The 27,612-nt window shown below is 37.3% G+C and overlaps 1 protein-coding gene and 1 long non-coding RNA gene across 12 annotated transcripts in view; one reads left to right on the top strand and one right to left on the bottom strand.

Annotated features, from left to right (window-relative positions):
- The window catches only part of CACNA2D1 (calcium voltage-gated channel auxiliary subunit alpha2delta 1), a 496,078-nt gene that overhangs the window by 355,599 nt on the left and 112,867 nt on the right, over positions 1–27,612 (top strand). For all 11 annotated transcript variants that reach the window (XM_019825390.3, XM_045052315.1, XM_011280348.4 and 8 more), the window contains 3 exons: positions 18,901–18,970; positions 21,107–21,157; positions 23,762–23,861. In XM_019825390.3, coding sequence (XP_019680949.1) covers positions 18,901–18,970; positions 21,107–21,157; positions 23,762–23,861 — 221 coding nt within the window. The remainder of the gene's footprint in view (positions 1–18,900; positions 18,971–21,106; positions 21,158–23,761; positions 23,862–27,612) is intronic.
- LOC109497445 lies at positions 26,481–27,072 on the bottom strand. The gene is made up of 2 exons (XR_006594169.1): positions 26,821–27,072; positions 26,481–26,700 (listed from the first exon to the last, which is right to left on the bottom strand). It is a non-coding gene; the product is annotated as an uncharacterized LOC109497445 (long non-coding RNA).

Raw genomic sequence — 27,612 nt, 5'->3', positions numbered from 1 at the left:
AGAGTGTTCTTCCTTGCATGGCTCTGTATCTACCCAAACCACCCTAAACCACAACACCTTAGGAAGAGCTGGAGCGGTTGGTACCCGGCTTCAGGCCAGGCTGCAGTGAGCAGGGTCTGTGGACCTGGAACAAGAGGTTATCATGAATCCTGTAATAATTCTGGGATTCGGGTCCATCCCTCAGCATGGGCAGGGTGTTGAATTACATGAGAGGATGGAATAGAATTTTTAGAAACTAATGAAATATTTCTTTCCAGATTTCAAGTCTGTGTTTTGTTTTCTTTTGCTTAGTGTTTCATTTGTTTTTTAGAGAGAGAGAGTGTGTGTGGGTGTGAGAGCACGAACAGGGAGAGGGGCAGAGAGAGGGGGAGACAGAGGATCCAAAGCGGGCTCTGTGCTGACAGGCTGACAGCAGCAAGCCCAGTGTGGGGCTCGAACTCACAAACCATGAGATCGTGACCTGAGCTGAAGTCGGACGCTCAAACCATTGAGCCACCCAGGCACCCCTCAAGTTTGTGTTTTTATATGAGAAGTGTTGATGCTTTGTGATAATAAGTGAGTATGGATTTGTTAAAATGAGTATGACAGGAAAGAAAATGAAATTTCAAAGAAAATAGAACTACTGTAAGTGTCAAGTTGGGTTACTTTTGAAGGTATCTTAGTGATGACATATATTCAATGAAGATCAATATAGTTTACATATTAAAATGAATACACTTTTTTTAATATCCTTTATTCTTATAAAGGCTGGTGAGGAGAAATAAACCTTTAACAAAAAGGAAAAGTTGATGACTAGTATAGTTCTTGGGAACCTATTGAAAAGACTTTAAATGAAATGTCTGTTGGTATTTTTAACTTTGCTGTTTAGAACAAGCTGAGAAGCACAAAATGCATGGTCTATCTCAAAGTCACGGCCTGTCGTGGAATACATGCTAGATAATTTGGCTTCAAACAATTTCAGTATATAGAGGACTTCTTCTTGAGACTTGAGTTTTCTAAATATCTTTAACAAATAGAATTATTCATAATAAAAGTTACCACAGTGAGAAGGGTGTGAAATAGAAATTAGCTAATCTCTAGCTTTGTGTGGCAATAACAACGAATAAAAGTATGTGGGCATCTTCAGACTGAATAGCGCTCAAATTATGTGGTAGACCTAGAACTTCTGCATGAAAGAAAATGGCAGATGGTAAGCTTGGTGATAGTTATTTCTTTTGTAGAAACCCAATGGATGAGGAGAGTCCTTGTTCTTTTTTCAAAGTTGAAGAAAATCATGAGTTAATAAAATGATATTAATATCTATGTAGTATTACCCCACAGGTTGTTAGAAGAGTAGAATTGTCTTGTTGCAGAAATGTTCAGTGTAATACAACCCTTCCTAATGCTCTTGAGTTAATTACTCATACATTAAATATCATGCGTCAGTAGATTGGAAATTTTAGTATATAAGATCATAAAAATAAAGCAGCACTACTCATAAGCATACTATGCCTGGTATGATAAACCTTAAAGTTATAACAGTTCTTACAAAACATTTTAAGTATTATTTTGAAATACAGTACTGAGACACCTGATGACCTATTCAGTAATACATAAAAATAAGAATACATTTATCGTATAGCTTTTAAAATGTATTGCCTCATTACAAAATTCCATAAATGAGCAACGGAGAGAAAGGTGGGAAAAGAGAGAAAATGAGCGTAATAATGGAAAACCAAGAGCCCGGTACCAGAGGAAAATTGATGATACTGAGAAGGAAAAAAGAGACAAAGTTTCTAAGAGAAATAGGAAAGGGAACTGGCCAGGGGTGGGGGGAGGGGTAGAGAATGCATAAAAAAGGAGAGAGAAAACCTAGGATCCAGAGGAGGAAGAGGGAAAAATATGTTGTGTTATGAGCACTTTTCAAAGATGGCTCTTTTTGTAGTAGTGGCTAACCTTTAACTTTACTAATCTTCTACATTCTTTCATTTTATTATTTTTTTCAAGTTTAAAAAAATTTTTTAAATATTTATTTTTTGAGAGAGCGAGAGACAGAGTGTGAGCGGGCAAGGAGCGGAGAGAAAGGGAGATGCAGAATCTGAAGCAGGCTCCAGGCTCTGAGCTGTCAGCACAGAGCCTGACACGGGGCTTGAACTCACAGACTGGGAGATCATGACCTGAGGCAAAGTCAGTCACTCAACCCACTGCGCCACCTAGGCACCTCTACATTCTTTCATTTTAAATGTAATCCAGGATAATAGCTTTAATTTTTTCTTACCCCTATTCAAACATTTTTAAATGTGTTGACATCTGTTTGCTTTACCTTGGAAAATATTTTTGAATATTTAGCTGAATCCTTGTGATTTCTCCCCATAATAATAGTTGTGGAAGCAATCCCCAGATCCCTTGCAGCACTTAGTTTCAAGCAAAGTTTGCCAGACAATTGGTTCACTCAGTGACTGATGGATTGAATTCATTTACCTGTTAGAGGAGGTTATTTTTTTTTTTAATTTTTTAATGTTTATTTTTGAGAGAGAGAGGGAGAGAGACAGAGCACGAGTGGAGTAGGAGCAAAAAGGGAGACACAGAATCCGAAACAGGCTCCAGGCTCTGAGCTGTCAGCACAGAGCCCGACGTGGGGCTCAACCTCACAAACCATGAGATCATGACCTGAGCCGAAGCCGAGTAAGCTACCCAGGCACCCCGTTAGAGGAGGTTATTTAAAATCACTTTGTTGGGGCGCCTGGGTGGCTCAGTCGGTTAAGCCTCCGACTTCAGCTCAGGTCACGATCTCATGGTCCGTGAGTTCGAGCCCCGTGTCGGGCTCTGGGCTAATGGCTCAGAGCCTGGAGCCTGCTTCCGGTTCTGTGTCTCCCTCTCTCTCTGCCCCTCCCCCGTTCATGCTCTGTCTCTCTCTGTCTCAAAAATAAATAAACGTTAAAAAAAATTAAAAAAAAATAAAATAAAATCACTTTGTTGCCTACTATGAAATACACTTGACCTAACTGAAACTTTTGTGACTCTGTTCCTAAGTTCTTTTTATTTTCTTTTTTATTATCTGTTGTCATACAAAAAGCCATACACACACAATGGGTACATCTTGATGAGTCTGGAGATGAGTAGACACCTCTGATGTCGTCACTGTAATCAATATTATAAACCTATCCGTCCTCTCCAGAAGTTCCCCCCCTTATTTATTATTACAGTTTTTGTGATAAGAGGGTTAGCAAATTTTTAAGTGTCTAACATAGTATTTTTAACTATAGATGTTATGCTGTACAGAAGATCGCTGGGATTTATTCATTTTAAATAACTGAAACTTTTAATACCTCCCCTTTGCCACTTGCCCCAGCCCCTGGCAACCACCATTCTGCTCTCCTTCTACAGCTTTACTCTTTTCGATTCCTCCTGTAGGAGTATCATCTAGTATTGGTCTTTCTGTGTCTGCCTTATTTCACTTAGTTTAATGTCCTCCAGGTTCATATGTGTTGTCACAACTGGCAGAATTCCTCCTTTTCTTAGCCTGAATGACGTTTTTTAAATATTAATTGTATAATAGAACCAAGTCTCTGTTATCAAGCACATTAAGACACTATTTTTTAAAAATGTTTATTTATTTATTTTGAGAGAGAGAGAGAGAGAGAGAGAGAGAGAGAGCATGTGCGTACGCACGTCCACAAGCCTGTCGGGGGGGGCGGGGGACAGAAAGACAATCCAGGCTGTCAACAGAGCCTGATATGGGACTCAAGAGATCATGACGTGAGCCAAAATCAAGACTCAAAGGCTTAACTCACTGAGCCACCCAGGTGCCCCAAGATAATATTATAACTTAAAAGCAACCTAACGTATTTCGGTTGATGCTGACATGTTTTCAACACATTTAACGCTTTTTTCTGAGTGTAAAGACTATTTCTAAGTGAAGCGATTTAAAAATTTCTTATTAAACCATCCTTTTTTCTTTGATTTTAGCTCTTACCATTTTGAAACAGGCCTGGGTAATGTAGAGTGGCTCATCCTGATGAGTGTCTGTTAAAGTAAAGGTCAAAATAGCCTTTTATATTGTTCATTATCTTACTATGAAAGGAAATAGAATATATGTTACTTTTACTTAATTGGATTTTTATATAACAAGACTTGTACCTCAGACTTAGATCTCCCTAGTAGCTGTGAGATACTGATTGGATCTTCTAAATGTTCTCAGCCTTTATCATCAAATCTGAAAAAAATGAACACCGACTCCTCATTTTATTCCCTGAAGGTTGTTGTCAATGAGGAAATAAACTGTAAAGTACTTTGGAAGTACAAAACAGTAGGCATTTTCATGAGACTGAATATCAGTTAGAATAATTTGCCTAAATTCATTTTTCTCTTCATGTGAGAAATTGAAGGACATAATTGAGATTACAGTGAGTTGACAAGGAAGGTGAAATAGAAATATGGAAGGCGTTGTAAACAAATGACTAAGCAAAAGTATCTCGCAGGAACCTCACATGGTGGAATTGGTCTGAAAATGAAGGTTTAGCCCATGACCTTAGTTAAGTCACTTCTCAGTAGGGTTTCCAGGTAAAATAAAAATTGCCCAGTTAATTTTGAATTTCGTATAAACAACAGAATTTTTTAGTATAGGTGTGCAATATTTGGGAAGTATTTGCACTAGAAACGTATCTGATCTTTATTGAAACTCAGATTTAACTGGGTGTCTTATATTTTTTTTAACTAAATCCATCAACCCTCTGTCTCGGGCTTCGAGTCTCTATACTGGTAAGATGAAAAAATCAGCTTCCACGCTATGTTGCAGAATTGTGAGGATCAAACAAGATCTATTTCATATGTATATATTTAGCTCTTTTTCAAATGTTTATTTACCTTGGGGGGGGGAGAGAGAGAGAGAGAGAGAGGGAGAGAGAGAGAGAGAACGATTGCGAGCAGGGGAGGGGCAGAGAGAGAGGGACACACAGAATCCCAAGCAGGGTCCAGGCTCCGAGCTGTCAGCAAGGAGCCAGACGCGGGACCCAAACTCACAAGCCGTGAGGTCATGACCTGAGCCAAAGTCGGACGCTTAACTGACTGAGCCACCTAGGCACCCTTTCCTATGTTAATCTAAGTGTAGAAATTTTATATTTTACAAATATAAAAATACAAATGCAAAAAAATGTGTCAACTATCTTTTTTTACAAATTTTTGCCACAATTATTGGAAATAATGTGTTATTATAATAGTAATTGAAAATAAAGCAATTATGGAAAATAATTCAGATACTAGGACCCTCTGATTCACAATAGAGTCTAAAAAAATTCTCTTGTTCAGTATTGAGATGTAATTTAGAGCAGAGCTACTTGGTGTGAGAGGGTTAAGCAAGTACATTCTACCAATATAGCCAGGGGATAACACTTCTATCACTTGATGTGGTGGTCACCTTTGCAAAACACCCACAGACTTCAGCAAAAAGGCAGGAGCACAATAAAGTATAAATTGTAGAATTGTTAAAAGAGGAAAGTAATTATGCTTTTTAGCAAATTGCCTACATATAGGAGAAAGGCAGTGATGGTCAGCTAGTCTCATTAGTCCTACATATCAGGTTATTTAAATGACATGGAAAAACTACTGGCTCCACATAAGGAACTTTCTAGAGCTGACATAATATAAAGGCACCTCTGTAGTTCTGAAAAGTAGTTTGGTTAGTAATTAGTGGAGGGTTGAACTCGGACATCTGTCCTTGAACTGAATATCCATAAATTCTGTTTTCTAATTTGGTTGATGTGTAAGGAAATAAACTGTAAGAATGATTCTGTGTATCTTTTTTCTTCTCTTCCTTCTCCTACTCTCACTCCTCACCCCCTCCCTTCCTCCTCTTTCATGTCTCCATCGTAGAAGGTAGATAAGCTGTGTAATCATATGAGGAGCACTATACTAGGTGAATCTCACTCCCTCACTCAATTTGTGTGAAAAGTGCCATCAGCCTCGTTGTGTACTTTGGCTAAGTCATGTTACATCTCTGAGCCTATTTCTTCACCAGTTACTTGGGATGGTTGAAGGTGATTTCCAGTGCAGACACTAACATTATCTCCTTATCTGTTGAGGCCTTTGGCATTTGCTAAGTCCACAGTCTTTGTTCTGTGGGGTAAAAAGAGTGACTTGACCTAGTCGTACAACTAGCTTCTTGGCGTAGCTGAAGCCACCCATGTCTAGTGACATCTTCACTGAGTATGTGCTCACTGGTAAATCAGCTTAATTCATGAGTGCTTTCCTTTAAAAGTTCTTAATTGATTTGGATAAATTAACTTTAAAGCTAATAAACTGCTTTCAAGAGCTATCAACGTTGTGAATTTTTACCCATCATAAAAACGTAGGTACAAATTATTCATTTACCTGTTAGTATCTCCTGAAATTGTTCTAATTCCTGATGTAAGTGGGATTGTAATTAGGAGTTAGTGGCTCACTGAAATGCCAATGGAGGCAATACTTACTCTTTTTTTTTTTTTTAGATAATTCGTTGTATTTGCAAAAAACAAAACAAAACAAAACAGAGAGAGAGAGATAAACTAAAAATCTACTCATTTGGGGGCGCCTGAGTGGCTCAGTCAGTCGGGCATCCGACTTTGGCTCAGGTCGTGATTTTGCAGTTCACAAGTTCAAGCCCCACATCCGGCTCTGTGCTGACAGCTCAGAGCCTGGAACCTGCTTCAGATTCTGTCTCTCCCTCTCTCTCTGCTCCTCCCCCCACTCATGCTCTCTCTGTCTCTCTCTCAGAAATAAATGAATGTTAAATTTTTTTTTTAAATCTACTCATTTTCATATGACATTTTCTTAATGTCTTATTAAACACATGTTCTTTCTCTTCCCTCCATCATTTGTTCACAGCAAAACCATGGGATTACAGTAATGGGACCTATTATAGGTTCAGTGCGTGTTAAATATACCTCTGGGAGAAGACTCTTTTTTGTTATATCTGTGTAGATTTTTGCCAGAATGCAATGCAAAAGAACTTGTGTATGAAGTATATGGATGGTCAGTTGTCCCTGCGTTGCTTACTACTTTGAGAAAAATAGCTCAAAAATATTTTAAGCATCAAATAGCAGCTGACAGTGTAGTCCAAAGAATACTTGTTTTCTTTTTGGTTAATTATGAATGTGGCATTTGATAAGTTTCTGGCCAATTTGAGGAAAATGCTTTCCATGAGCTTTCCATGAGCAATTATCTTTTTCAAAATTCCTATTTTTTTTTTACTTTTTTACTTTGATATTTGTGAATGGATGTAGGGTTTAACTAAATGTATTATGTTTGCTGATGACTATATAAACAAACTTTAAATGTTTATTTTTGACAGAGAGAGCGCACCCGCATGTGCACAAGTGGGGGGCGGGGCAGAGAGAGAGGGAGACAGAGAATCTGAAGGAGACTCCAGGCTGATGGCTCAGAGCCTGATGAGGGACTGGAGCCCATGAACCAGGAGAACATGACCTGAACTAAGTCGGATGCTTAACCGACTGAGCTACCCAGGCACCTCTGTATAAACAAATTTTAAATGGAAGTGACTACACTATTTTTTTTTCATGCTAATAGTTATTAAAATCCAGTGTATGAGGAATATAAGCAACTACAGAAAAAATTTGATTTTACACTATGGAAGTTTTTTTTTTTTACTTAAGTCAGAGAGTATCAATCAGTTGTATAGATGGGGGCTGATAGGGAAGCTTCACAAATAAGGGTCCACATTCCTGTTTTAATTCTCTGTCATCGGAAGACGGCCTCAGCCTCAGGCCCACCAGTGTTAATTGTGCTCTTTTTTAAGGGACAATGTTTAATGTTTTCTTTCTTCCTTTTTCTTTCTTTCTTTCTTTTTTTCTTTCTTTCTTTCTTTCTTTCTTTCTTTCTTTCTTTCCTTTTTTTTTTTTTTTTTTTTAGAGAGAGAGACAGAGAATCCCCCAAGCAGGCTCCACACTGTCAGCACAGAGGTCCCATGCAGGGCTCAAACTCACATACTGTGTGATCATGACCTGAGACAAAATCAAGAGCTGGACACTTAACTGACTGAGCCACCCAGGTGCCCCCTCCCTCTTTTTAGTTGTACTTGCTGGACTTTACATAGAACCTTTCCCCTTGTGGGACGTTGGCCAGAATTCAGTGGTCTCATGGATACGCTTACCTTCAAGATGGTCATGTAGGCAGCTAAAAAGCAGAAGCTGTACAAGGTAAGAAAGGAAAGGGTACTGGAGACAAAAACATTTCTGATGCGGTTACTTTTTGCAAACGTGTGTTTTAAAAGACTGAGTCGTTTCTGATCTGTAGGAAGTTTTAATTCAACTAGGAAGTCAAAATTTATACATCTTGAAATTTCGATTACAATACAAATCATTAAATGATTAAATGCCAAATAAATTAGAGCAGCTGTAACAATAGATTGCCTGTAGGAGTTCGGAAAAAGACAAGGTAATTATTGACTAGAGTTATGGACTAGGTTTGGTTTATGAACTACGGACTGAAAAATCAAGTTGAAGAAGACAAGGCAAAGGCTAATTAGAAGGAAAAAAGACACAAAGTGAAAAACAAGGAAATGAACAAGTGTTGTCAGAGGCTAGCAAGCCTAGTTAATCTAATAGTTTGTCACAGAAGAAGAATGATATTAAATCAAAAGGTTTATTAATGGCAAATTATGTGGCCCTGAATGTCAGAATAGTTTGTCTGGGATTTAATGTGTGGGAAAATAGCAGAGACATTGTGAGCAGTGGAATACCATAGGTAAAGCAGTGTTTATTCTGATTGGAAGGAGAAACACTTAGTTTTTTGTGGTGAGAACATTGAAGATGCAGTTTCTTAGTGACTTCCAAGTATATAATATTATTATCTATAATCACCATTCTGTACATTAGATCCCCAGAATTTCTTCATCTTCTTATTGGAAATTTGACCCTTTGACCAACATCTCCCCATTTTTCCTGCCACTCCCCCCTCCCAAGCCTCTGGCAATTCTCTCTGTGAGCTTGGCTTCTTCACATATAAATGAGATCATATAGCATTTGTCTTTCTTTGTATGAATTTTTTCACTTAGCATAACACCATCATACAAGTGTATCAAATTACCACATTGTTGTCTCTGAATTATATGTCAATAAAAAAGAATAAATGAGTTTAGTGGTGAACATAAGGTGTAAGTTGACTATAATTTTTAGTTTGAGTGGAGGTGAGAACGTTGGCACAGGGTGCTGAAATAAAATACCACAAGTATTTTTATTTGGGGAGTACAGTGCTAAGTTTGATTTAGATCAGTAAAATACAGATGCTCACACACACACACTAATATTGTGAAATTCTTGGGGCACCTAGGTGGCTTAGTCTTTTAAGGGTCCAACTCTTGATTTCAGCTCAGGTCATGATCTCAGTTTCATGAGATCGAGGCCTGTGTCCTTGCTGACAGCTAACAGCTCAGAGCCTGCTTTGGATTCTCTCTCTCTCTCTCTCTCTCTCTCTCTCTCTCTCTCTCTCTCTGCTCCTCCCCTGCTCATGCTCCCTGCTCTCTCTCAAAATGAATAAAAATAAACTTAAAAAAAATACTATTTTGAAATTCTCAAATGACCCTCATTTATAGAGACGATTCAGTAGCCTTATTTTTGTTGCCTTTTGTACAACCTCATGTCGTAACTAAAACTGTCTTATTTTTCACAGATACGGGTTGTAATACTTTTTCGCTTTGTAATCACCTATGGATCCAGTCATGCTTAAATTCATTAAGTGATTTGTTTTATTGTTGACAGGAAAGAGTGGTTAAATAGGATGCTAATATGAAAACGGAGACTGATTGGATGTGGACAACACTACATATGAAATGTGTGAATAAGTATTGCTAAAAAGCTTCAGTTCTTTTTAACTTCTAAAAGATCTCTCTCATTCTGTTCCTTTTTCTTTTAAATTTCTATACCTTATGCCTTCCATTTTCATACACATAGAAACATCTTTGCTACGTAATTCATTTTATGTTCACTCTATTTTATTGAGAAAAATTAATATATTTGTCAAAAATTCACATACTTTTTTAAGCACTTCTCTTAGATGTACCAAAAAAAAAAAAAAAACTTAAAATACATCACCAACATTAAGATTTATTGATTTACATAAACAGGCAACTTGTTCTTGTAGAATCGTGATTTATTTTTTTATTTTATAAATACATCAATATTACCCAATTGGATTTGCTAAGCTTACAAAATGGGAAACTTTTTCTCCATCCAAGTTCACATTTTTCTGTATGTAGTACATATCTGAAATCATTTTCCAGTAAATCCTGATGTTTTTCTCGATAGAACTTAGGTTTTCGAGCGAATTGCTGAGCTATAGCTAATAACTACTGTTGGGACAGCTAAATGATTAAGTCTTTGTGTACCATTTACTTTCTTGAATATTCCACTTCCACCTCTTGATTTGTCCATGCTCTCTGCTGCTCCTGCTGACAAATAGTCCTTTATGTTAAATGAAAATGTTTTATGTAGGTTACCTGGCATCTGTAGAATTACCAGAAAAATCACTTTGTAATAAGTGCTTTTATTTTTAAAACTACAGTGACTTATCCTTGGCTATAATACATTGTATCTGTATGTGAGCTACTGCTGGCTGTCTCTAAGTGAGAGAAATGTCCTGGGCATATTACCGTGGTGACATCAAAGGCACACTGAAGCCAAAATAGTGATACCATCTGAACGTCAAGTCTCATTGCTCAGAAACTAAATTAAAATCCTAAACTGTTTCATTAATGAGTCAATACAGTCAAGTATGGGTTGGAAGGGGAAAACGTGGTGAGAACAAGCAAGAGTCCTGTTTCTGAAGAAACAAGGTATCCTAAGAATTCACATACTAACAACAGTGGATTTTGCTCTGGAGGACCTAACAGGTGAGAGAGAAAGTTATAAACATGTTAAATTAAAATGCATTGCAAAAAGAGAGCTGATAAATTTTTCAACAAGTTATCTGGATCATTCAAAGACGCTAACCCAATCTCCGTCTCCAGTTTTACTTACTACGCCGTTGAGTCTTGATCATGCACTGTTAGGTTGCCCTTTTTTCTCCTTTTGTGTGTTTAATTTTTATTTTAGTTTCTACAGTCTACCTCTTCATTCTCTTTGGGCTTTGATGTTAGAACTTCATCTCTGGTCATGTGCGTCTTATCAATCATTTAAAACAATATAAGCACCACCTTTCACATGAAGGTTTTCCCAAAAGCCATCTTTCTTTACTTTGTTCTCTCAGAGAACTTGGTTTTTGTCTATATTATTAAAGCCATTAAATTTTATCTTACTTCGGAATTTATTTTGCATATGTTTTAAAAGGTATTGTGGTGCCAGTAATAGAGATGGCTGTGTGGGTAGGTGTATACTCCCCACATCATCTAACACAGAGCCTTGTGTATCATGAATAGTATTTGTGAAATTAAGCTGGATAAACAGGTTGAGAGGACAGGTACTAGGACTGAAAAACAAGTGTCAGAACAGAACTTAAGAGACTTTAGTTTCTAAATAAAATGAAACATAGGCAAAAGACAGATGGAAAGTGCCAAGAAGCATAGTGTTGCAATTATCCAGGCCCCTGCCTGTACACCTTTCTCACCCTACTCTCTTAACCTAAGCCAGTGTTCTGTAAAGAGTTTCTGGGGTGACCTCAGGTAGTCAGTTTTTAGATTCCCAGGAAATTTTATTGACAGCAGCCTGCATCATTGGGGAGGGAGTAGGATGGGGAAATGGTATGACATTTCGAGCTGTAGTCCTAGGGTTAGTACTAGGAATGTGTTTGTAAGCAGTTAAAATCTAAGCACATCTTAAAATAATCTATTTTATTTTATTTTATTTTATTTTATTTTATTTTATTTTATTTTATTTTATTTTTTTAATTTTTTTTTCAACGTTTATTTATTTTTTGGGACAGAGAGAGACAGAGCATAAACGGGGGAGGGGCAGAGAGAGAGGGAGACACAGAATCGGAAACAGGCTCCAGGCTCTGAGCCATCAGCCCAGAGCCTGACGCAGGGCTCGAACTCACAGACCGCGAGATCGTGACCTGGCTGAAGTCGGATGCTTAACCGACTGCGCCACCCAGGCGCCCCTATTTTATTTTTTAAAAGAGATTGTCCATTCTTTTTTTTTTTTTTTTTATTAGAGAGTGAGAGCAGGGAGAGGTGCAGAGAGAGAGAGAGAGAGAGAGAGAGAGAGAGAGAATCTCAGGTAGGCTCCACGCTGAGCTCAATCCCATGACCCTTGAGATCATGATCTGTACTGAAATCACAAGACAGACACAACCAATTGAGCCACCCAGGCACCGCTATAATAATCTATTTTAAAAATCCCTCTATAATAAGCACATCCAGGGACTCAGTGATACTGTTTTTCTGATATCCACAATGGATTGCTTATTACATGCCAACTCAATTCTAAGTGTTGGTGTGTGTGTATCCTTGAATCTTAACTCTAACCCTTGGAAGTGGGAAATAGGAATTATTATTCTCATTTTATTGACAACAGGTTAAGTACTTTAGCCAGTGAAAAATCTAGGTAGACTAGCTCCAAAACTCATTTGTGAAGTTCTGCATTAGGCTGTTTCCAATCAGCCAAGGCTATTTTAAAGAGAAGAGAAGAGGATGAATTCTTCCTCTGAGTGTTAACTCAGTTGGAGTGATTACTTTCTAGTCTTACTTTCTGCCTGTCCTTCTCCTTGGTGGCTCTTTGCCATAAAGCTTCAGTCATTCGGCATTTGAAAACTTCATCTGGGCATGACCACTGACTGGGGACCAGTCACTTTTCAAAAACATGCATACCCCAAAATACAGCATTAATAGATGAATGATAAAACCAAAATTAACTGGATTCTAGTAATATAAATATTATAAAGCTATCAGCAGTGTCCCCAAAGGCAAAATGATGCTCTCCTAAGAAGATAGAGGAATATAAGAAAAAACAGTGCAAGTTTCAAGCACTCTACGAAGCTTTTACTTCCCATGTGTTCTCCGGGCTTTAAAACTTGACTCAGGTCTGGGGCACCTGGGTGGCTCATTCAGTTCACCGTCTGCACTGTCAGCACGGAGGATGCTTGGGAATCAATCAATACCTCTCTCTCTCTCCCTATCTCTCTAAATAAATAAATCAATAAATACTCTTAAAAATAAAACAAAAACTTGACTCAGGTCTGTGTAACCAGGAAAAGTTCTAACCGGTCACATGATTGATTCAGTTATGTAAACAATGGCTAACATGACAGAGACTATACATATTTCTCTCAGGTAAAACTCTTACCCGATAGGTAGATTAGTTGGTTAAGTTACCCTAATCAACCCTAGGGGTCCGTGAGGTCTTCAGCAACTGTGGTTCCATCTGTGTGCCATTCCTTCAGTTATTGTCCTCATCTGTATGACCCAAACTGGACCAACAGGACCATAGTCACGGTTCAGATGAAAAAGGGAAAATTTAGTGGAAGACAAACAGCGTGACCAAAACGTTGTACATCAATCACTGCTCACATGCTGTTGAATTTCATCACGTGGCCCCATTGTGGCAATAGAGACTGAGAAATACAGTCTCTAGTAGGTAATCACCTAAAACTTAGGGGGTACTGTTACTAGGAGGATGGAGAAAAAAAAAAGTGTCGTAACGTCCTGTCACAGGCTGTTCCTCGGGTAATCCGAGTATCTGTGCACACATTTTTTTCCCACACATAGCACGCACTCACCATCTTTGTGTAGAACATAATCCAGTCCCACCCAACAAGTTAGTAAATCCAGATAAAAATCCACGATCTCTGATAATGTGCAGTTCTCTCCATCACGTGGATGTGACTTTTCCTAATTTAACTGTCATACAGCAGAATACCAGTTACTTTCTCTGCCCTATTGCCATTATTACCCACGTTTCTTAAATGTAATGATACTGTCTCCTGGATGACCAGAATAAAAATTGGCATTTGAAGAAAGATAGAAAATACAGAGCACTCACAGCTCTGTGGTATGTATGTATTACAATTCCTCAAGTAAGAAACAAAGATTGCTTACTCTTGGAATAAGAGAAATGTTTGGTTAACTCAGCTGCTTGCTCCTGGTAGTATTCTGTGGGAGGAACCCTTCTGTCTATAACCGTCTCTGCCACATCTGAATAAAGATGTGCCTGGGGCTAAACAGCTTTCCTATCTTGTTTACGCAGCAGGTTTAGAGCCCCATAATCACTTTTCAGCTTCACAACAGTGACCACATTTGTGCAGACTGGGCTTGTGATTTCCTTGGTAACAAAAACAACCTCAAAAACAACATGGAATTGTTTTCTACTCACTTTATTCCGGTGAGTTTCTTGTACAAGCAATCCCAGTTCTAAGGTTTAGTCTGGAAATTGTTCTTAAGTCCAACATCTTTTATGTATTTATGGGGTTCTGAATTTAGCCCTTCCTCCTGTGTCTCATTTTAAAGGTGGCTTACTTGAAACATTGCTGAAAGCAGAAAATTTGATGTTACAGTAGTGGATGTTACTCCTGATTTAGTCGTCCATCTGTACCAAAGGCCAAGGCCGCTAGCCACCTACAAGAGTTAGGTACCTGCGTTGCATTGTGAAATTTTGCTTTTGGAAATGGGTGCCTACCCAGAGAGTCTACTTGTCAGACCTCCTCTGTATCTATGCGGCACTAGAAGTACATGAGTGAAAGTCACAGCCTGAGATTGTGACTTGAGCATGCCTTCTCCACACTTCCTAAGTGACTTGGAAACCAAGTGCTCAAGAAGGCAAAAGCATCCCCAGCTATAGGTCATTGAATACCATCTTGAAGTGGAATCTCTGCCTCTGAGGCTAGTAATATTTTACTTAGACTGTTATGTGAGTGGAAATAAACTGTGCCGATAAGCAGAAGATTTGAAATGTTCATTAAGTTATTTTGTGTTACCGTAACTGAGAGAGAATCCTTTTTCCATGTTTTGGGTATTTCCTAGATTATAAGTTTTACTGGAGAGCAGAGCGCGTCTCATAACTCAGAATCTGGAAAGGCCAGCTATTTGCCTTTCTAGATTCTCTGGCATCTCTGTGTGGGTCAGTAACCCTCACTCTGCTAATGAGACTCATCCTGGATTTTGAAGTGAGAGCCATGATATGAATTAGGGAATGTGGAGATTCCTTCTAAGACAGTAGTATTTGGGCAGCAACATTCAGATTCTTGGAAATTTTGCAAGCTACACAGCTCCCTCTTGCTGAATTAATTCTGGCTTAAAAACAGTCCAAATTTGTTATCATAGTTTACAAGTTAGAACCATTGCGAGTAATCCATAAAAGGTGATTAAGGCAAGCTTAAAATAATGATCCACATAATACCAACTAGATCTGGCCAGTAGGACCAGGGTGGGTTTAAAGGTATTTTTGAGTATGTGAAGTTTACTTTTTTCATTTCATGTGATCGAAGATGTGACATCTGTTAGAATTGGAAAAATGCATTTGAACTTGTTAATTGGAAATCCAATTAGCTATCATTTGAAATGGTGTATCTACCAAGAGAATTAGCCCTCAATTCATCACTATGGGCTATATTATTTCCTAGCAGCTGAAATGAAAAACCACACTCTCATATTATTTTTGGAGTATATTAACTAGAAACTGGCTCTACTTTCTCAGGAATATTTCTCTAAGACTTATTTCAGTATTCTGAGTAATTGTACACTTAAATACCTTTTAACATCAGTGATTCAGTAACCAGCATAGCACACTCTAAATATCATGTGAAATGGAATTGTAGTCTAGTAGATTTGTCAAAGACATCCCCTAGTTCATTTTTGATTGGAGAAAACATTCTCATGAGTGGCTATTAACACCATTAATGATGACATTCAGGAAAATGTCCCCTTTTTGGACTCGACTCCTTCCTCCTGTCTTCCCAAAATTTTAGTGGAAAGCAAGAGAGACATCTAAAATGAATACCATTCTGCTTTTTACAGGGACTTTAGAAGCTCCAATTTCCTCTCAAAACAGGTGGCTTTCATTATGCATCATTAAGAAACTGATTATTTCCGGGAATTTCAGTATATGGTTATTATCCTTTTTACTATTTGACCTTCCATAATTCTAAGCCTCTATAAATAATGTACCACTTAAATGCCACAATGGATTTTACAACGAATTAATTAGTAATATCACAGAACAAAGCACGATGCTTAATTTTACCATAATATAAATATCCTAATTTGGTATAATAAAGGGTTATTTCCTAATAGTAAATATCTCAGAAGACTTGTAAGAGAATACTATTAATATTTTTAAATATAGACCATATTAAAATATAATGGGCTGGCTCATACTGTAAATTGCAAACCTTTTATCTGTCTTTAAAGAAAAATCTCAATTTTATGGAGCATTGTACTACATATCACAGTTAATTTCAATTAGCAGTTACAGTGAAAGCAGAAATTCTAGATGTCATTGGCAAAGAATTCAGAAGTCGAAGTTATACCTGACTTTCAAATACCGTTTCATTAAGTCACTTATCAAATTCATTATTTAACCACTTCCAACTCATGGTGGTTGTTGTGGCCTTTTCTCCCTTCTGTTTTCTCACCCAATCATTTGTAACAGGCAGAATCCAATCAGGAGAGAGAAAACAGTATTTTGAAAGGGAAAGTTAGTTGTTTTTTTTTTTTTTTTTAAGTTATTTATTTTTTTAAGAATTGTTACTTATAACAGGGATTGGAGTCATAGGGGATTAGCTACAAGTAGAGATTACTCTGAATAATACAGGAATACCAGGTATAGTATTACTTAATGTAATATGTAAGAACAGCTACCCCTAGATTTGAGATAGAGAGCCCAAGGAAGCAACCTCAGTCTCAGGTGCCTCTGGACCGAGATCCAGATCTTCTTATAGAAGACATAGTCACCGCCCACCAAATGAACGAAAAGTTGCTACAGTGTCACGCCGGAACGGTTTGCTGATAATTCACCCTGTATGGTTCTAAATGTGTCATCGAAGGCACTCCACTACAGAAATCGTCAGGGGGTGCTGCTGGCCACTTGTTTGCTGGAGAACATGCAGGAGCCAGAAATCAGGAGAGCTTCATAGGTCCCAAGAGCCTTTGAGGAAACAAATCAACAGCAGGAAGCAAAATCCCATTTCTCATTGAGTGTCTCTCTTTCATCTTCTGCTGACAAAGCTTAAAATTGAGTTCATTGATAAAAGAAAAATATTTAAAGAGCCCAGATCCGGTTTTATAGAGTAAGATAAATGGGTGAATTTAAATCTGAGAGGCAATAAATGTATAACCAGCACAGCATTGTACTGAAAGGATATCATTCATTTAAATTTGTAGTTACCACGATGACCCTCAGCTTGGGGAGTCACATATTATAGAGGAATACTTGAAAATGAACTGGCATGTCTCCCAGCATGCTTATTGCTTTATTCCAGTGCTACCACAAAAAGAAAAACAAAGTGAAATGTGATCCCAGTGGCTTTAAGTTTTTGCAAGTGCAGATTGCAGGAATGAGAGTAAACTTATCATTTCAGTTGCATTGACTACATTGTAAATGGTTGTTAGAGTAGTGCTATATTCAAACTGATTGATAGAAGTCATTTTCTAATGTAGTCGCCCAGGAGAAAGAAATTTCTTAGTCAAGGAGAGACTCAGAAGTATGTTTTTTTGTTTTTTTGTTTGTCTTGTTTTGTTTTGTTTTTTTTTTGACATATCCTGATTGGCCATATTATCTTGTTTGGCTAATAAACCTGATTCACAGTCAAGTTTGTCATAATTTCCATAGTTTTAAATAAAGATGAGGGCAAAATAGATTCGAGGGCATAAGTCATGTACAATAGAAATTTTCATAAGAGTCATGTGTTCAAGGAGAGGACCTCTTCAGCATAAAATTGTCATCTGATTTATTAGCGTTTATTATTCTCCATTAGGTCTAAGTTGTGTGTGTGTGTGTAAAGCATTTAAGTTTAATTAAAGTACAGACTTAGAGTAAGTGTAAATTAATTATAGGTAAAAAATCAATGCAGTTAGACAATGTTTCTTTTTCTTCTGACAGCTGCAAAATGGTAAAGTCTCCGAAACTAGCAGAAGATTCTTGAATTTTACCTGAATCAATCAAATAAATTTAAGGAAAATAGTTTTTCATGGATTTATTTTAATTCTCATTTAACCTTTTAATTATAATCTCAAACATTCTGGCCATTATCAAATCTGTGAGTAATAAGGTTAAAAATTTATGCTCTTGGGGTGCCTGGGTGGCTCAGTTGGTTAAGTGTCCGACTTCAATCCAGGTCATGATCTTGTGAGTTCGAACTCCGTGTTGGGCTTTGTGCTGACAGCTTAGAGCCTGGAACCTTCAGATTTTGTGTCTCCCCCTATCTGTCTCTGTCCCGCTCATGTTCGCGCGCTCTCTCTCTCTCTCTCTCTCTCTCTCTCTCTCTCTCTCAAAAATAAAATAAACATCAAAAAATATATTTAAAAAATTATGCTATTATATAAATAACAATCCAGGAAAAACAACTATCTTTTATAGATCAAGATAGTATAGCATTGAATGAAAATATAAAGATCAAATAATTGGAAGTACAGTTCCATCTGTGGCAAATAATTTTTCTTTTAAGGTAAATTTTTGTGTTAGTAGAGGAGAAATAAAACGTATAACCTCTGGACACATGGTAAACATGTAAGTTACATCCAGGAAATCCCTTTGTCTACAAGTTATTTGTGAAATAATGTGAAAAAGGAAAATTGACATGTTAACTTTAATATTGCTGTGTTGTTTTCCATTTTAAAAAAGATTAAGGGCATAAGGATTGTATCTCTCATTTTAACATTGCTCATAACATTTAAGAGTGGACAGTGTGAAAGGTGTTTTGCGACTTTTCAAAATATCTTTGAGATGATAGCTAATATTTTGATTTAATTTTTCTGTTTTTAATTTAATTTCTCTCTTTTAGCTTCTCCATGGGTTGATAACAGTAGAACTCCAAACAAGATTGATCTTTATGATGTACGCAGAAGACCATGGTAAGGATTTTTAGGTAGTCATGGAAAGATGACCTAGACAAAAGAAGGTTACACTTGTTGCATGTGAAAAAGTTGAATCTTTCCATTTTAAAATGAATGAATATTGTCTAATTGTTTTACAGAGCTCTGGTGTATTTTTTTTTCCTCGTCTAATAAGTAAATACAGTGAAAGCTCAATGAAGATGAGTTCAAATGAGCAACAATAATGAAAAGTGTTTAAATGATTTCAAATGGACTAGTTTTAAGTTTTACATTCAGTGTCGTCTCTAAATCTCTTTTAGCTGGTGGGGATTTTCTATTGAAAAGCACTCAGCTTACTTGGAGTAGAGCTCTAACGAAGTGTCTAGATAGAGTAGAAGGTAGATTGCCTCTGGCAGTGAACTAATGAGAACTGGTCCCAAGGTAAAAGCTGCCCCTAGTTATGGTCACATAGCTTAGGTTTCATTTTCACAAAAGGAAGCCTCTTTTGTTCCTCACTAAAGCAACTCATTCTCCTAACGTGTATCTCAAAAAATACCCAATAACTCATAATTGCATTCCCTGGGAAACAACTATTAAACTTGTGCATTTTATTTCTATTTTTTAAAAGTGTCATTTAATGTGTGGACATATCTTTTTTTGTGAGTTCACATTTTATACAATAAATTGCATCGTAATCTACTCTTTCATATCAATACCTATAAGTGCTTACACACAAGAGACATGCTTAACATGTTAAATATCCTCTATTATTGGTTATTTAGATTATTGCTAACTTCTTTCTAGCATTTAAACAAATTCCAAGATGCACAATGGTTGATTCAAAGAAATTCATTTAAGACTTTTAAAATGTCCTGTTAAACATCCCAGTAGCAATTTACATGAAGGCCCACCATTTGTAATAGTACCAGATATTATCATTAATCCATATAATATTCCTGTTAATATTTTTCCAGGTGTGGTGGCTGTGGATCTATGGGTTGTTGAAGGGAAGCCGAGACTATGACCTCACATAGAGTGGGTTCAGGAACCTGTTGTTTTGTGGGGAGACTTAGAAGCAAGGTGCCAACCTGAAAAGGCAGACAATATCCTGTTTTCTCATCTTCCCATGAGAAGCATGCCAGGACTGTTTAAAATGCTAGACATGAATTAGATTTGCCTTTCTTTGGAATATCCTGGCAGACCTGCTCCCTTTACCTTCTTGCAGAGAAACAGACTGGAGTACATGTTATAAACTGTTTCATGAACACATAGTCTTGAATGTTGGATGTTCTCTGAAAACGAATTGGCAGGTTTTTCAGCAGGCTTCTGAGAAGTTACATTTAGTCATGGGCATAGAGGCCTTAGAGGTAACTAAAAAGTTGAGTTCAGGTTCAGCTGTTCCTATTTGGTAAGTCAGGTCCCCTTCTCCCTCCTCATCATTCTGGGGCCAGACAGCATAATCTTTGGACATCATCTGCTTGCAGTTAAGTTAATTCCTCTGCAGTCACTGAACTCTTTGAATAGATCTCTCCTAGACTTGCTTTAATATGCAGACCTTGTGAATTTGTAGGGCTCAGGTTCATTGTGAGATTCAGCATTTTGAACTAGCTCTCCAGGTGATTCTTAGACACTGTAAAATTTGAGAGCCACCACTTGAAATTCTTGGTAATGGTATTATATGTTACTCTGTCTTGAATTACTTTGTATTTATTTTCTGTTGATAGTTGCTTCTTTTGTATTCCTAGAACACTTAGCTATTTCTGTGTTTATTTTTTGCATTGAAAATAAGATGTAACCTTATTCCTTAGAGTGAGTTTTCAAACTCATGGCCAACAAAATGGAATTTAGGAGGCATAGATAGATAGATGTTTTTTCACATCCAAGAGTTTATTTCTGTTTTTTCTGATATTAGAATGCATCACTTTATCTTTTGTTCTGTCTGTAAAACATACTTTAAATATTATGCTTCTGACATCTCTATTATGTTAAATATAGCTTTTATAAAGTCGACATTGTAGAATTGTGAATGGAAGCACATTGTCTACTCAGATAGAATGGAAGTAGGGCCTTGCTTGGAAACCAGCACAACTAAGAACTCAGTAAATATCAAATCAAAGCGTATTAATATTTAATATTTTTCAAGAGAAGAAAATATTCCTATGGTATTTGTTTCAGGTACATCCAAGGAGCTGCATCACCTAAAGACATGCTTATTCTGGTTGATGTGTGAGTAGTGAACCATTTTATATTTATATACTGAAAATATAGGGAGGATCTGTAGATAACAGTAGCATGTTGGTACTGAGAAATGGGTTGGGTCAAAAAAATGATGAAGAACAATTAGGATGACTTTTATATCCAAAGAAGCCACATTAAGACAGTAACAAATAAATATTCTCCTATTGAAAATAGGGAGCATCTATATTGGAATTGAAAATTATGGCATAGTCCTCAAGCCTGAGCTTTTTGAAAAATTATTCATTTGCTTCCAATTTTTTGTGTTGTATCTTAAAAAGTTTTAAAGTATGTGGTCGCTAAAACTTAGCAGTTCCTGCTACACACACACACACACACACACACACACACACACACACACACACACACTAGAACCATTTAGTTGACACTTAGTCATTAATAATTCAAATAACTTGTAGGGATTGGGACACAAAATAGATAAATATTAAATGTATTAAGCACCAATACTGTGACTTTTTCAAGGGGAATGCTGATATACAGGAAAGAATTCCAGGAGTGTTTATATTGATCATTTGACTTATTTTTTTCACTGCTTCAAGTTAAGGGCTTTGTGTGTGTAATCGTCTAATAAGATTTAAGATAAAATTGTGGAACGTTGAAAATTTTTATTGTTTTTAAGTTTATTTATTTGGAAGTGGAGCGGGGGGACCAGAGAAAGCGGGAGAGAGAGTACCCCAAGAGAATCCACACTGACAGCACGGAGCCTGTCACAGGGCTTGAACCCATGAACTGTGAAATTGTGGCCTGAGCGGAAACCAAGAGTTGGATGCTTAACCAACTGAGCCACTTAGGTGCCCCAAATATTTAGTTTTTAAGGGCAATGCCAAGAAATTAAAAACATGAGGTATAAAATGCTTTTTTTCCTTGAGTAAAAGTTGTATCTTCTTATGTTCTTTGCCACACTGGAAAAAAAAGAATCCAAGGTTTTGTAGGCATCTAAATGCGTATTACAAGCTAGTATCAACATTTTAAAACCATTTTAAAAAATGATCTGAAGTAAACAAGTTAAAACCCTATCACCTATCCTGAGAAAGAGAAGGTAAAATGAATTTAGTAAATATAACTAACATGTCAATTCTCATTTCATTTCTTATGATATATTTAAATCAGAACGTATTTTAATTAAATTATTATGCAGTTTATATCATATGGTAATCCTGATATTCTTCCTAAGTATAAATCTAAATGCTAATTCAATATATTTTAATCTTATTGGATATATGATAATCTTCAGAAATAATTTTTCATATTAAAATCTTTAGAACCTACATGCATATCCCAAAATTAAAAATACATATGAAGTTGAAATACCATTTTTAAAGACTATTTCAACAGACAGGTATGGAAGGTCTCCTGTATATAATGTGATAATATAGAGACAAATATGATGAAGGTGTCTCTCAAAGATACTTCAAGTGTATTAGTGAAACTAAACCCTATTCCCAAGTAACTAAAATAATTGTAGAAAGTAATAGATACAAAGTATGACACAGCACTAGAAGTCCATAGGAAAGAACACTTTGATTTAAAGTGTCAGGGAAGACTTCATTGTGGAGATAAAATTAGAATGTTTAGGGCTAAGATTTCATAAGGTACGCATCGGAGAGGAGAGGAAAGAGAATGGAATTTCTAGTAAAACAATTGACATGAGCAACGTGGCCTAGGTGAGAACATCTGGGGGAACTCTTTTGAGCAGATGGAAAAAAGAAAGATTGTGAAAGTTTTTGAATGCAGGGCTACATGACTGTTGAGTAGTTACTAGTTAACTATGAGCTATTAACAGTATTAGGTAGAGGTATATTGCCAGAATTGCATGGGGAGGAGAAGAGACTAAGCTGGATAGAGTGGCTGTTATCCGAGCTCAGGGGCTTCTGGTAAGAAGCACTTGAGGCTGAGTGGAGAGAAGATGGAGAGGAAGCCACTTCCATGGCAACTGTGAAGTGGAATGAAAAAGGAGGGTTGAAAGAGAGGAGGAAATTGGATGACTGAAATGCAGCCTGGTTGGTACCAAGAACATTAATAGGAAAAAAGTATGTCTGGGTGCAATTTGCCTTTTTGAACATAGAATCTGTAGTTGTTTAATAAACAGCCGGAGGTCTAAAAGTGGGGAAAACCAGGGCTCTAGACATGTAGAAGTAAGAGTTAGTTGCCTAGAGATGAGTCTTACAATTAGATGAGATCACCTAGAATCATAGAAAGTGTACTGACAAGAAAAATAAAAGATGAAACCCCTTCTAACTTGGATAACAGAGCTGGTAGTATGTTTTTCCTGAATAAGTAAATGTTCTATGAGTATCCCTTGTTTCCTAAAATTGTCCCTGGACGTACAATTTTTAGCATTGTAGTTAGAAACATATATGTTCTGATGCTGACGGGAAAGAAAGACAAAATTTTTTTATAATTTATTTCTACTCTATCAAAAAGGTGACTTTCATTAGTACGAATTTTTAAAGGCAAAATAATTTAAATATTATATAGGTGACCTAGAGTTAGTGCAAAAGTCTCCTTTCCTCGGGATGTCTGGTGTTGCTTAAATATGTGGTCATTAACACGCACACACCCATTTCTTTATAGGAGTGGAAGTGTTAGTGGGTTGACACTTAAATTGATCCGCACATCTGTCTCCGAAATGTTGGAAACCCTCTCAGATGACGATTTCGTGAATGTAGCTTCAGTAAGTATAAGATGACTGCATTTTTGCTGAACTAATTCTGCAATTTCTATCTTCCCCTGGTTTTAAATACTTCATAGTGTTTTATCATTGATAGGCTGAGATATTTCTGATCTATATTTTAGCACCATCTTATGAGCTGTCCTATCTTGTTACTAATTCTCCTGTATTTTCATGCCAAAGTCAAATGTCTAAGGCTTTCCCCGTGAGTGAAGTAATTGAAGTAATATGAAGGAAAAAAACACTACGGTTATTCTCGTTCACTCACAGGAGCTGAAACAGGTGACATGAAATGAACCCCTGTATCCACTGATATCAATGTAACTCTAATAAGTAGTAACTTGATAGTATAATTAGATGGCAATTTTCTCCATTTTAATACTCATTTTTCACACTGGACACATCCATAATGTATTATGCTTTTTTTAATTGAAGTAAAATTAAGATACAATGTTATATTAGTTTCAGGTATACAACGTATTGATTCAACAGTTCTGTACATTACTCAGTGCTCATCATGATAAGTATAATCACCATCTGTCACAATGTTATTCCAATATTGTTGCCTATATTCTCTATACTCTACTTTCAATCTCTGTGAACTATTTATTTTGTAATTGGAAGTTTGTACCTTTCAATCCACTTTATTTTACCCATTGCCCCCAACCACCTCCCTTTTGGCACGTCATGTTTGTTTGTATTTAAGAACAAATAAATGGTTTTTGTCTGCTTCTTCATTTGTTTTGTTTTTTAGATTCTACATATAAGTGAAATCATACAGTATTTGTTCTTTCCCATTTGACATTTCTTTAGTATGATACCTTCTAGGTCGTCACAAATGTCAAGACTTCATTATTTTTTTTATGACTGAGTCATATTCCATTGTGTGTGTGTGTGTGTGTGTGTGTGTGTGTGTGTGTTAACTCACGTTTTCTTTATGCATTTATCTTTTGGGTTATATTCATGTCTTGGCTATTTTAATACTGCAGTAAACATAGGGGTGCATGTATCTTTTTGAATTGTGTCTTGTTTTCTTTGGGTTACCTAGTAGTAGAATTACTGGATCATATAGTATTTCTATTTTTATTTATTTATTTTTTTTTTTGAGGAACGTCCATGTTGTTTTCCACAGTGGCTGCATCAATTCAAATTCCTACCAATAGTGTGTGAAGGTTTCTTTTTCTCCCCATCCTAACCACCCCTTGGAATTTCTTGTCTTTTTGATGCTAGCCATTTTGACAGGTCTAAGGCAATATCTTTTTGTGGGTTTGATATGCATTCCCTGATGATTACTAGTGTTGAGCAACTTTTCATGTGTCTATTGGCCATTTCTATGTCTTTGGAAAAATATATTCAGGTCCTCTCCCCATTATTTAATTGGGTTATTTAGTATTTTGTGGGGTTTTTTTTTGGGGGGGGAGTTTTGAGTTGCACAAGTTCTGTATTTTGGATATTAACCCCTTATTGGATATGTCATTTGCAAATATATTCTCCCATTCAATAGGTTGTTTTTTTCGTTTTGTTGATGGTTTCCTTTGTTGTGCAAAAGCTTTGTACTTTAATGTAGTTCCAATAGTTTATTTTTGCTTTCCTTTGCCTGAGGAGATCTATCTAGAAAAATGTTGCTAAAGCCAATATCAAAGAGATTACTGCCTATATTTTTTTCTAGGAGTTGTGTTATTTCAGATCTCACTTTAAGGTTTTTAATCCATTTTGAGTTTCTTTTTGTGTATGGTTAAGAAAGTGGTCCAGTTTCATTCTTTTGCTCACAGCTGTTCAGTTTTTCCAGCACCATTTGTTGAAGACTCTTTTCCCCTTGTATATTCTTGCCTCTATTGTCGTTGATTAATTGCCCATATAAGTGTGGGTTTATTTTTGGGTTCTCTGTTTTGTTCCTTTGATCTGTGTGTCTGTTTTTGTGACAGTACCATACTGTTGTGATTACTGCAGCGTTTAGTCCATCTTGAAATCTTGGATTGTGGCATTCCTAGCTTTCTTGCTCAAGATTGCTCTGGCTCAAGTTCTTGCTCAAGATTGCTCTGGCTATTTGGGGTCTTTTGTGGTTCCATACAAACTTTAGTGTTATTTTGTTCCAGGTAGGTGGAAAATGTCACTGGTAATATGTTATATAATAATGTATTAACAATTATGTGTGTTACATTTTCAAAGTATTATTTATTAACATGAGAACCAATGTGCTTTTTTAAAAGTGTCACTTCCCAGGAACCATATTAGAGCTTCCTACTCACAGCTAGAGAGTGTTGAACTCTGAGGCAAATAAAATAGGACAAAATGAATGTTACCACGTCTCATTTTATTTTTTTTATTTTTTTTTTTAATTTTTTTTTTTTTAAGCTTCTTTATTTTTGAGAGAGAGACAGAGCATGAACGGGGGAGGGGCAGAGAGAGAGGGAGACACAGAATCGGAAACAGGCTCCGGGCTCCGAGCCATCAGCCCAGAGCCCGACGCGGGGCTCGAACTCCCGGACCGCGAGATCGTGACCTGGCTGAAGTCGGAGGCTCAACCGACTGCGCCACCCAGGCGCCCCTTTTTTTTTTTTTTTTTTTTTAATTTTTTTTTTTTTTTAAGCTTCTTTATTTTTGAGAGAGAGACAGAGCATGAACGGGGGAGGGTCATTTTAATTAATAGAATTGAGGCAAGAAATTTCATGACTGTTTACCGGTGGATAGAATTTCACATTTGAAGTGGGTATATTCATAGAGACGGAACTGAGGGATTTGTGGTCAGATCATTTTGTATTGAACACAGAAGAGCAGATCTGTCTCTGAAACTCCTTGGGAGGGAGAAGTTAAAGCAGCTCCTTTCACTGGACGGGCATCCCTGGGAGGGGGGGGGGAAGTAGTCAGGGAAGCAGGTGTAATCCCCTTGTTAACCAGAGCTCCAGGTAATTGGAGATATTTCATAGATTATATATTCCCACTAGGCAAGAACTCTGAAAACCTCTTTTTGAGACTGCTTTTCATCTGGGCCACACGTGTGTCTCCGGTGCAGTAAGGTACAACCTGGTCTTTTAGTTGCCCAGGGCTGCTGTAACTGAATACCACACCCTGGGGAGCTCACATGTATTTTCTCATGATTCAGTAGGCTGGAACTCCAAGATCAAGGTGCTGGCAGGGTCAGTGTCTCCTGATGCGTCCTTCCTTGGCTGCCAGATGGCTGCTGTATTGCTGTTTATATAGGTAGTCATCCCTGTAGATGTAGCCCCAGGTGTGTCCTCTTATTATTACATGGACAGCAGTCATAGTAGATTATGTCCTCATCCTAAGTCCCCTGTTTCCACACAGCCCACACTCCAGTGGGGAGAAACAAAGGGATGTGGTGGATTTCGGACAACGGCAAGTTCCCTGAAAGTGGGTGATGGGACCCCAAGCAGAGCGGGTGCTGCTTCTGTTGGGGCAGAAAGAACTGGGCTCTGCGAGGAGGCAAGCTTCGGGCTGAGGCCCGAGGAGGAGGCTGTCTGAAGCACTCTAAGGGAAGACCATTCTGGCCGGAGGGAACGGCCAGTGCAGAGGGCCTGAAGAGGGGAGCCCGGCTGTGCATCTGAGGGGCAGAAAGGAGCTGGTGGGATTGGAGCACGTGAGCCTGGGAGAGGCTGGAAGGTGAGGTGGGGGAGATAGGCCTGGACCCCCAGTGCCCGGAAGGGCCACAGAACAAGTTTGTGTTCTAGCACAAGCAAGGTGGATGCTACAGCCTTTGAAGGGTTTTCTTGACTCTAGTTATGACTGGTGTACA

The sequence above is a fragment of the Felis catus genome, chromosome A2, assembly GCF_018350175.1.
Source record: "Felis catus isolate Fca126 chromosome A2, F.catus_Fca126_mat1.0, whole genome shotgun sequence".
Lineage (NCBI taxonomy): Eukaryota > Metazoa > Chordata > Mammalia > Carnivora > Felidae > Felis > Felis catus.
The sequence above is the reverse complement of the archived record's forward strand: the minus strand, read 5'-3'. Positions and strand labels throughout refer to the sequence as shown.